This window comes from Aquarana catesbeiana, linkage group LG01, assembly GCF_042186555.1.
Source record: "Aquarana catesbeiana isolate 2022-GZ linkage group LG01, ASM4218655v1, whole genome shotgun sequence".
NCBI classification, from domain to species: domain Eukaryota; kingdom Metazoa; phylum Chordata; class Amphibia; order Anura; family Ranidae; genus Aquarana; species Aquarana catesbeiana.
Window position 1 is genome coordinate 729,809,594 of NC_133324.1, and position 12,477 is coordinate 729,822,070.

Here is a 12,477-nt window from a genome sequence, read left to right on the forward strand (position 1 = left end):
ATTAGACTTCAATTTGTTAGTCAATTATATTAAAGCGGAACTAAATCGACCAATGTAAGGCCCCTTTCACACTGGGGCAGTGGGTGTGTGGGCGGTAAAGTGCCGCTATTTTTAGCGGCGCTTTACCGTCAATTTCGCAGCACTATTCGCCCGCTAGCGGGGCGCTTTTACCTGCAGCGCTTTGCCGGCGGTATAGCCACGCTGCCCATTGGCAGGAGTGGTAGAGGAGCGGTATACACATCGCTCCTTCCCCGCTCCAAAGATGGTGGTAGCAGGACTTTTTTTTAGCGTCCTGCCAGCGCACCACTCTAGTGTTAAAGCCCTCGGCCTTTTACATTGGAGAGACAGGAGCGGCTCTTTCAGGGTGCTTTGCAGGCGCTACTTTTAGAGCTGTAGTACCTGCAAAGCGCCCCAGTGTGAAAGGGGTCTTACGGTTTCCCGAAACAGTTACATTCAAGACATGTCTTGAATGATAATTGTTACAGTTACTAGTGTGCTTACTGCAGGGGTAGGCAACCTTTTGAGCAGAGTGTGCCGAAAAATGTTTTTGAAGAAATTGACTGTACCCCCTGCTCATCTGTTTCACCACTGTAACCCCTGCTCATCTGCCCCACCGCTGTACCTCCCTGCACATCTGCTCTGCCGCTGTACCCCCGTGCTCTTCTGTCTCACCGCTGAACCATCTTCTCATCTGTCCTAACACTGAACTTATCTGCTCATCTGCCTCTCCACTGTAACCCCCTTTCTCATCTGCCCCACCACTGTACCTCCTGCACATCTTTCCCACCTCTGTTCCCCATGCTCTTCTGCTCCACCACTGTAACGTGATCGCGGCTCAGCCATTCAAACGGCTGGAGCCCACAAACCTGGAAGGAAAAGTGGGTGAAGATGAAAGCCCTGGCAGTGGTGACAGCATACAGAAGGGGGGCTACGTTATGAAGTAAGCCGTTCAAAATGTTCTAGTATGAATACTAGCACATTATTCTCTTAACTTGAATTGGGGAAGGGTTTTTTCCTTCTATGCCGTTTTAATATGAACATTTTGTTGTTTTCCTCCTCATCCATCCCTAAATTACCAAATTTATTTAGGCCTGGTTCACACTAGAGCGATGTGATTTTAGGTGTGATTATGTAGTGCAAGTTGTTTGCAATTTTGATGCAATTTTACTTCTGTGCATTTTTTATGCAATTTTATGCCTTGGGTGTTGCAGAGTGCTACTACTGTTGACTACTACTACTACTTTTTTTGAGGGACCAAGGACTTACCTGGGAAGTGAATTGAGGGTTAAAAATGAAATCACTTTCAAAATTGCATTAGAATCACATTTCTTAAGGCGAAAATCGAACAGGAATTGCAACAAAGTAGTACAGGAACCTTTTCCAAAATCGCTCCGTGCTGAGTTGCATTGATGTGAATGAGCACCATTGAAAATAATTTGATTTCCATTGTCGTGTTGTGAGATTCTGTGCGACTCAAGTCGCATCAGAAATTTCACTAGTGTGAACCACCTTAGGCAATCACATCTTCCACTCTTGCATTCTGAAATACTAGAAGATATCCCGAGGCTTCTATAACTAGGGCCTGCCATCAAAGAAGAATTTCTTGGCAGGTAACTGAACTGGCAGTTTAATAGTACATTTACCTTAACATAATAGATAAGTTTAAACACATCAATATATAAATAAACTATTAGTATATTACTATGGGTTACATACCTGACAATTTCATCAGAAAATCAGAAGCCATCTTGACAGAGATATCTTGGCTGAAAAGAGATGAGGGACATGTAACAAAGTCCAAAGAATCTTTCAGCTTCATGCTGCTGTTGCTGTTGGGTCTTTCAATGAAGGGCACCACAGAGGGGCAGTCACTGTCTTTTGGCTCCTCTTTGATAGGTAGTGAACTGGCAGGTAAAGAACTGATCTGGCTTAAAGTTTCAGGAAGAAGAGAGTTCTGACCAGGTGAGGTACTTCCCTCATCATGGCTTCCCAAGGAGTTATTAAAAGGAGATCCTTTTATGTCGACATCATTTGGCTCTTCCTTCACTTTGGCCTCTGCCCGTAGGAAGTGCTGATGACATCGCATGTGAAGCTTTAAGCTGAAATGACGTGAAGAGGTGAAAGGGCAGAGCTGACATTGGAAAGTCTCTCCTCTGTCCTGGTGCTGATGGACCTGATAGAGGGTTCAATAATTACAACACTTCAGCTATTTTGGTCAACATCACATAAAATAATGTCACCTAAGCAATTTTATATTATGCATCCCCCAAGTTAATAAATTGCTGTATAGCACAATGTCCAAAAACTTTACAGTTAATGTAGAATTAAAGGCAAAACTTTTATTTTTATTTTGGACAGAGAAAGGGAGGGTTATAACCCCTGACAACCTTTCTGCCATCCATGTCCGATTGGAGAGATTTCCTGCCCCATAATCAAAACAATCCTCGGTTGCCAACAGGGTCACCAGTACTAGTGTTCCTATTGGAATATAACCTGGCATGTATTCTAATCCTCTCCACTCCATTCAAAACTAAAAAAAAAAAAGGTTTTGCCTTTAGTTATACTTAATGGCCATACACCGCATAATTTTATTTTGGCTGTTCAATACTTTTACCAACAACCATGTAATATATGGATCGGATCATCTGTTTTGTTTTTTTTTTAGCACTGTTCCAACAATATATCTTTGACAAATCTGTGGAGCTGTTTAATTACAAAAAAAAAAATCTTCTGTGCATGACTAACGTTACCTTACAGCACTGCTTAGTTTTCAAGCAACTCCCCTCTCCACATGTTTTAATCTGTATAAATCTATTTCTACTCTTTATTGGTCTTTCTATCCAATAAAACTAGTTCTGCGATTCTTTCTCTGGAAAGCTTTACCAAAACTTCAATAAGTATGCATGGAGACCATTACATGCTGATTTGATCTATTTCATGGCTAAACTTGTGGTGCTGTTTTGCTTCATTCAGGGAATAGTAATATCCTGCAGCTTTAGAACTCCCGCTTGCCAGATGACAGTTTAAAGAAGTGGTTTTGCATTCACAGTGCACAGGAAAGAGGAAGCCGAGTTGTGTTTGCCAGCTACAGCATCATGACTGGGCAAAGTCCTCAACCAAAATGATAAAGATGTGCCAAACGAATGAATATTCATTATACTATATATATATATATCTTACTTCATCCCAAGTATAACTTGTAATTCTTCTCACATGCATAAGCAAAAAACATAATAAAACGACCATTAGAAGGTGAAGTTGAACCTATGCTGCTCCCTCCTCCAAAAAAAGGTAACAATTATCAATAAAACTATCATCTATTGTAAGTAAAACTGTTCTATGTAAAGAAAGTGGTTGGAGCTAGATGTAAGCAGTCTGGCAAAAGTAGCAGTTAGAAGGTTGAGAAAAACAATTTAACACTGACAGGGGTGCATACAATGATCAGCTTTTACTTTTTTTATGTAAAATCTTTATCCCAAAAAAAAGAAATCTCGTTGCTGTAACTGTTTAAAAAGTGTTAGCTGGAGTTTAACTTTAAAACCTATCTCCAGGTTTTCTTTCAATTCAAATAGGTTTGTTAGGCCAAGCTGGCCCATATGAACGATTTCCTTCACTAAAAATGTGCCCACTGTCAGCGTTGTATTGCACTAGCGGTATAGGGACTTCTCGTCTGGTTCCCAGAAAAAGAATTGGTGTGGGCTGAGCACTGCTCAGGCGTTCACATAAAAGATTTGTATTTATGAATGAACACAAGGCTTCCGGTAATATTGGAGGTGGAGAGGCTATTCATTTATAAAATGCAGAGTTTTTAGTGAATGACTGAGCAAAACTCAGTTCAACTCAATTTTGTTCCAGAAACGGAACGGGGAATCCTTATAATGCTGCCATAACACAACGTTGTATACTGCATGTGGTTTACAGTATACAGCGGGCGCATTTCTTAGTTATGGAAATAGTTTGTTTGGGCCAGCTTGGCCAAACTTAACTATTTATTATTATACAGGATTTATACAGCGCCAACAGTTTGCACAGCACTTTACAACATGAGGGCAGACAGTAAAGTTACAATACAATTCAATAAAGGCGTTAGACTTTAATTCATTAAGCCAGCCATTGACGGTTCGAATCTCTGCCAGATCAGCGGGGATTCCAACCATGTATGGGCAGGCTGAATATACCCAAGCGGGGAGAACACAATAACTCCGGGGGAGAGATTCCCCCTTCAACACTGACTGTGTTGATGGGGCAATCAAGCAATTTTCTTTCCTGCAACCATCTATGGTCAGATTTAGTCAAGTTCATATTAGACTTCCATCTCCCCAGACATGGCTGTCTAAGGTGTCTCAACTGGACATCTCCTAAGACAGGAAGCTTGTTACTGGGCAGATCACTAGGTGAAAGAAAAAAAGACTTAAAAAAGGAAACTACTGCAGCTATCACATTAAGCCTCGATTCACACCAGAGGCGGCACGACTTGCAGGTCGCCTCACCGAGGCGACCTGCACACGACTGCCCGGGCGACTTGCAAAACGACTTCTGTATAGAAGTCTATGCAAGTCGCCCCAAGTCGCCCCCAAAGTCGTACAGGAACCTTTTTCTAAGTCGGAGCGACTTGCGTCGCTCCCCTTAGAACGGTTCCATAGCACAGAACGGGAGGCGACTTGTCAGGCGACTAGGTCGCCTGACAAGTCGTCCCTGTGTGAACCGAGCCTTAGGGACTGTTAAGCTGCAACATAATACATTTTTGTTTTTTGGTTTAACACCACTTTAAATCGTACCTCCACAAAAAACTTTACCCTCTGGGTGATCTATGTACATTGCAAGGATCCTAAACTTTGTTGCAGATTCCTTCCTTTTGTTATTCTGAAGAAATCCCTGTGTGTTCGTATGCGTCAATGTGGGAAAGGGAGTCTAATGGGAGTGGTTTCATAATTATCAATCAGCTATGGCAGCTGCAGGGCACTAATGAGGAAAGTTGCTGGGCCTGCATCCCTTTAGCCATGATTTCCTATTGGATTATCTCACCAAAAATGACATTTTTGTTGCAGAGGATGCCTGAAATCTGACTTGTATCTTAGTGCAGACTTATAGGAAAATCAGTGAGCCAGTCATACAAGCAGGAAATTATGTTTCTGGGGTGTGTTCAGTACACATTCTGTGTACAGAACACCTCCAGGCAGCCTTATTGCTTTGCATTTTACTGAAAATTACAGCGGCTGCAGATTGAACAGGAAAGGTCGTTTTTTAATAACATTCAATTACAATATGATTATTCACAATATGAATTTGCTTTTTTTTTCCCCCCACAAAAGTGGAGTTACCCTTTAACTGCACTGTCCAACCTCTTTCATATCTCCAACTACAGAGCTGCGTATACTGGGAAGGTAGAGTTCACTGTGAGGCCCATACATCTTCTTTTAGTATAATAAGACATGCAGATGTAATCAATGTTAAATTCCAGTGTTTACTTATGAGCAATTCAACATAAAGTAGGCAGCTGTAGAATTAATTAGTCCCTCTGTTTATATTTGGTAGAAATAATCCATACAGCAAAGCAGAAATGAAATAATCAAGAATACGGTACATTTAAGCAGAGTATGGCTTTGATGCAAGTTGTCTAATCAATATATGATTCAAGTTGGCTAATCAACGTATGTATTTCAGGCCTGCTATATTTCTCTACATCAGAAAAAAAAATTGGTGCAAATATATAGGTTCATGGGATTTGTTTAATTTGTTTTTTAATTCTACCTTCAGCATCACTGGGCTAACCAAATAAGCTGGCAGTAGAATTAGTATACAGTGCAAAGTCCTGCTGTATCAGAGAGGAGAGATTATGAGTGTAGAAAGCACTATCTATCTGTAGTCTATATACAGCTTGTTAAAGCAGCTACAAATTTAGAGGTGAAAATACAACAGCACTTATCGAGCACCCAGCTATAAAGCATCAACTAAGGAAAAAAAAAACTACCTGGAAATCGCTTTCGTGAACTCTGATTCTACAGGGATACTTTGATGTTTCTTAGTAATTGAAAGGTTTTCAAACCATGCTACTCAGTTTTTTGACTATACGTTTGCTGGAATACTGCATGTTTGAGGACGGAATTTCAGGTAACTTTCTTTCCCCTGTCTACGTATAACAGAATTTTTATTTGAAGCATCCATTTTTCTCTGGGTTTTGCAAACATACAGAAAACATTAGAAGCAGCTATGGAAAGCTAATAACTCCATACAGTAACAAAGCCTAGGAAAGAATGAAGGGATTTTTGACAAACTGCATATGAGCTTTTGGATTTAGGTGGTCCAAAGCGTAAATATAAGTCTGCATATAACTTCTTAATACTTGCAAAAATAAATTTATAAAAATAAGAAATATAAACAGGAGGAGGATTAAGAAGTAGACACTATATTCACAGAGAATATTGAATAAAAATATAATAATAAATATAATATTAAAAAAAGAAAAGAAAAACAATTTTAATTTCAAAACCACCAACAAAGCTTTTTCTTGGACAACTGCATATGTTTTTTTATCATTGTTTTTTGTCATTTTTAACCTACCTTACATACAAGTAATCATTATAACTCCATAGTATTTAATAAAGCATACAAAGTGAATCAACTGCTAGCAATACCGAAGTACGATACTCATTTAAAAAAGGCTTACAGACATAAGGCGATCATTGCCTACTGGCATCGTCTTCTCAAGCAATTTTATATTGTGAACACAATGCAATCTTTAGCTTTCTATGTAATTGTAATCTCACCTTCATGTGTGATTTCAGATTATCCTTGCGGGCACAACGAAATGGACACAGTGGACACTGATGGCTTTTTAAACCTGTGTGAATCACCATGTGCCTTTTCCAATAACTTTTCCGTTTTATTACTAGTCCACAGATGGGGCATTGGAAAGGCTTTCCTCCTTCTTCTTCTGGAGCTTTTACAAAGAAGCATGAAAGAAAAGAAAAACAAAAGTGCAAGACATCAAAAACCATATAATAAACAATGATATTGCATGTACAGGATGTAACGCTCAACTCCGGGCAATTTGTATTGTCCCCACTGGAGGTTCTTTCTGGAGAAAAAAAAAAGCATCTCTGGCTGCAAAACCTACCTTCAATAAAAAGCTTTCCCAAATAGTAAGCATCGGCCAGTACATGTCCTCAGTCTTAAAGTTTTATTAAACCAAAATCATCAAGGATTGTCAATACATGCTATATTACATTGTATTCATCAGTTAGTACAAGTTTGGGTACCTCCACTAAAGTTTGGGTGGATGGGCCCAGAGTACGGTACATTCCAATTAGGGTACGGAATGCCTACATGGCTCAGTAGGCTCTGGCTCCCCCCCCTTTATGTTTTAATATGTATTCAAACTTATTAAATAAATAGCGACCCTAGGATCATCAGAACCCCCTTTCTCCTATATGTCTTTTATATATATATTTTTATATAATTTTTACATATATTCCTTACTTTTATTGACACACTTAGTTTACCCCTAATACTCACAATACACAGTGCACATGCTATAGACCTAATAAGGGCCTATGGAGGCCTTGTCAATATATTTATTTTTATTTTAATATTTTTCTACCTGCAACACATTTGCAGCACCATATCTCAATATCACAGAGGTCTATTTAAATTTAAAAATATCTTTACAATAGTAAGGTGCAATATCCTACACGGGTTAAAAGTAGTGATATCCATTTCACCCACACTATATGGAAATATACACTTGTTTCACTTAGGAATAGAATACTAGGGATCACTATAGGTTTTCATCACTTTACATAATAATTTTAATTTTCCTCTTAAGCACGATTATACCATCAAGGTCCATACACCCCTAAAGTGGATTATACACTTAGGGATATATCCAATACACATTCGTGTATTTATCCATTAACTAGGTGCCTAGATGTGGTGGCCCTTTTGCACCAAGGTACCTATGATAATTGGACTGACACCTGTATCCCCCTGGTGGTACTAATGTTGATGACATGTGGGGCTAATGAAGGTTCTGTCTACTTATGATATATGGGTAACCGGAATACAGATTAATAATACCTCCTCTCCACCACTATGGGTTCTTACCAGTGCCAGCTATTTGCTTTATTCCTGGTATTTTCTTAAGTGTATGAATAATGATACACCAAAAAAAATATACATATTTTTTATATTTTTTATTATATTTTCTCTCTATTATGTAATTTTTTTTAATGCCTAATGTTAGGTGAATTTGGATATAGAATATTGGTGTTATCAAAATGTCCACTCAATTTTATTTTTACTATTATATATATTTTTTGCTTGATGTTTACTATATTTGCCTATACCCAACCTTATTGTAAACCATAATTGATACTTGTGAGTATTGTCTGGGCTCGATGTATGTCATATCATCCACTGACCAGCAGGGTAAATCCCCCAATCGTATGCAATATGTATGAGTAGTTTATATTAATACAGGGGAGAGCGTTACCATGGAGTTTAGCACAATAATTGTTTTTAAAATTAAATTAAGGAATCGGTACATAGATATTTAAATTTGGCCCATGTGGAATATTCCCTGTGCTGAAATACATGACCAGTTGCTCTCCCAGGGAACGTGTATGTAATTAGCATTCACGCCCCTAGGGGCGGGACAGACATGGACGCTCTCCTTATAAAATTCATTGTGTGCAGTAGCCTGGTTACCGTAGCTGAGGACGTCAGATGACGAAGCGCGCACGACGGAACCACGCACATTACGTCACTTCCGTGCATTCGAGTGGATGGAACGCAGGTGCAGCGCATAGCTGTCACATCCCCCATCTCGATACACGCTTTTGATACAGTGACTTCCAACTCTGTTTTCCTGTCGGGAATTGCTGTTATCCTAGCCCTAGTGCATAACTGGGTGGGAAGACACGCTCCTTTGGGATATTTTGTTTTTACTTTCGTTTTTGTTTTGTTTTTACTATATGCTTTTAATAAAATAAAAGACTTTTACGGTATCACACTATGGAAGCCCTTTTTTATATTTCCTGATGTATGAGGGCACTGCAACATCTTTACCAACCAGGATACATCCGAGGCAGCCACCGCAAGCTACGGGGAGCAGTGAATTCCACTTAAAGCATTACAGGCCTATTACCCCTGCAGGGGTACCAGGAGTCGGTGAGTAGGAAATCAGAAGGGGGAGCACAAAAGTCAACTGGCAACAATTTATGCACAAAAGTCACCCCTGGGAGTTCCTGACCTGATACAGTGATAAACCTATGGGACTATTGCACTTTATTGTGATTCAACCTGCTGCAGCATATGCTGGGTTCAGATCTCACTATATGGGATTGGGATTTTAATTATCCAGACATAGACTGGGCGGAGGGAACCGCGCATTCATTTAAGGCTCGCCAGTTCCTTAATGTCTTGCAGGACAATTTTATGGGTCAGATGGTAGACGCACCAACTAGAAATAAAACTAGAAATAAAACATTACTAGATCTACTGATTACCAACAATACAGACCTGATAACAGATGTGGAAATACGGGGCAATTTAGGTAACAGCGATCACAGGTCAACTAGTTTCAGTATAAATCACACAAATAGGAGACATGAAGGGAACACAAAGACACTGAATTTCAAAAGAGCCAACTTCCCTAAACTACAAACCTTGCTAAAAGGCATAAATTGGGATAAAATATTAGGAACAAAGAATACGGAGGAGAGATGGGTTTGCTTTAAGAGCATATTAAATAAGGGCATTAGCCAATGTATCCCATTGGGTAATAAATTTAAAAGAGCGAACAAACATCCTGGATGGCTTAACTCCAATGTAAAAATGCATATAAAAGCAAAGGAGAAGGCCTTCAAAAAATACAAGGTTGAGGGATCATCCACCGCATTCAGAATTTATAAAGAATGCAATAAGAAATGTAAGGGTGCAATTAGGATGGCTAAGATAGAACATGAAAGACACATAGCGGAGGAGAGCAAAAAAAATCCCAAGAAATTCTTTAAGTATGTAAACAGTAAAAAAGGGAGGACAGACCATATTGGCCCCATAAAGAATGAGGAAGGACATCTGGTTACAAAGGATGGGGAGATGGCAGAGGTATTGAATTTATTCTTCTCCTCAGTCTTCACGAGTGAATCAGGGGGCTTCAGTAACCAAAACTGCAGTGTTTATCCTCATGACACAACACAGGAAGCACCTACATGGTTAACAGAGGACGGAATTAAAATTAGACTTGAGAAACTTAACATTAATAAATCACCGGGACCAGATGGCTTGCATCCGAGGGTACTTAGGGAACTCAGTCAGGTGATTGCCAGACCGTTGTTCCTAATTGTTACAGATAGTCTATTGACTGGAATGGTACCAGCTGATTGGAGAAAAGCCAATGTAGCACCAATATTTAAAAAGGGCCCAAAAAACATCCCTGGGAATTACAGACCAGTTAGCCTAACATCAATAGTATGTAAACTCTTGGAGGGGATGATAAGGGACTATATACAAGATTTTAGTAATAAGAATATCATTAGCAGTAATCAGCATGGATTCATGAAGAATCGTTCTTGCCAAACCAATCTATTAACCTTCTATGAGGAGGTGAGTTGCCATCTAGATAAAGGAAGGCCCGTAGACGTGGTGTATCTGGATTTTGCAAAAGCATTTGACACAGTTCCCCATAAACGTTTACTGTACAAAATAAGGTGCGTTGGCATGGACCATAGGGTGAGTACATGGATTGAAAACTGGCTACAAGGGCGTGTTCAGAGGGTGGTGATAAATGGGGAGTACTCAGAATGGTCAGGGGTGGGTAGTGGGGTCCCCCAGGGTTCTGTGCTGGGACCAATCCTATTTAATTTGTTCATAAACGACCTGGAGGATGGGATAAACAGTTCCATCTCTGTATTTGCAGACGATACTAAGCTAAGCAGGGCAATAACTTCTCCGCAGGATGTGGAAATCTTGCAAAAAGACCTGAACAAATTAATGGGGTGGGCGACTACATGGCAAATGAGGTTCAATGTAGAAAAATGTAAAATAATGCATTTGGGTGGCAAAAATATGAATGCAATCTATACACTGGGGGGAGAACCTCTGGGGGAATCTAGGATGGAAAAGGACTTGGGGGTCCTAGTGGATGATAGGCTCAGCAATGGCATGCAATGCCAAGCTGCTGCTAATAAAGCAAACAGAATATTGGCATGCATTAAAAGGGGGATCAACTGCAGAGATAAAACGATAATTCTCCCGCTCTACAAGACTCTGGTCCGGCCGCACCTGGAGTATGCTGTCCAGTTCTGGGCACCAGTCCTCAGGAGGGACGTACTGGAAATGGAGCGAGTACAAAGAAGGGCAACAAAGCTAATAAAGGGTCTGGAGGATCTTAGTTATGAGGAAAGGTTGCGAGCGCTGAACTTATTCTCTCTGGAGAAGAGACGCTTGAGAGGGGATATGATTTCAATTTACAAATACTGTACTGGTGACCCCACAATAGGGATAAAACTTTTTCGCAGAAGAGAGTTTAATAAGACTCGTGGCCACTCATTACAATTAGAAGAAAAGAGGTTTAACCTTAAACTACGTAGAGGGTTCTTTACTGTAAGAGCGGCAAGGATGTGGAATTCCCTTCCACAGGCGGTGGTCTCAGCGGGGAGCATTGATAGCTTCAAGAAACTATTAGATAATCACCTGAATGACCGCAATATACAGGGATATGTAATGTAATACTGACACATAATCACACACATAGGTTGGACTTGATGGACTTGTGTCTTTTTTCAACCTCACCTACTATGTAACTATGTAACTGTATTGCACCTATATGGTCCACACTCCAAGTTTGATATATGTACATTTGGGGCTGATGCAGAGATACATAGCCTTGGGATCAATATACATCACTGTGATGCATATACTGTAGCATATACTTTAGATGTACTGTAACACTTGAGGTGCATCCAAGTGGTTGGTATAGCTTAAAGGCTTGAAGTGTATCTAACTGGCTGAGTGCTTATCATTGCTATATACAGTTAATACAGTGCTAATTGATTATTTTGGGAATTTTTGCACTCATTCAGGTATCTTACCTATACAGTACTTTGGTTATAATTTATATATTATATCGTATTTATATATACACAACAACAATACCTACTGTGTAGGGGATTCAGAAACGCCTCCTACCCATTCCCATTAGCTACCAACTATTGGGATATTCCCTCGTCATATATTGATTGAGGTGATATGTACATTGGTATGTAAGACTATAATAATATAAAACCATCTCTAAGGTTTTTTCCTGTATATGCTTAGCAAATCAGGTTTTCCAGGTAGCGCCAATCAACCTATTGTTTTTGAGAGTTTATACATTGTATTCATACTCATTCATCCACTAGAGCAGTGGTTCTCAACTCCTGTCCTCAGGACCCACTAACAGGCCAGGTTTGCAAGATAACTGAAACACATCACAGG

The 12,477-nt window shown here is 39.8% G+C and overlaps 1 protein-coding gene across 2 annotated transcripts in view; it reads right to left on the minus strand.

Moving 5' to 3' along the window:
• ZNF827 (zinc finger protein 827) overlaps positions 1–12,477 on the minus strand; it is a 397,034-nt gene that overhangs the window by 216,241 nt on the left and 168,316 nt on the right. For both annotated transcript variants that reach the window (XM_073604600.1, XM_073604608.1), the window contains exons 3-4: positions 6,768–6,940; positions 1,717–2,173 (exon numbers count right to left, since the gene is read on the minus strand). In XM_073604600.1, coding sequence (XP_073460701.1) covers positions 1,717–2,173; positions 6,768–6,940 — 630 coding nt within the window. The remainder of the gene's footprint in view (positions 1–1,716; positions 2,174–6,767; positions 6,941–12,477) is intronic.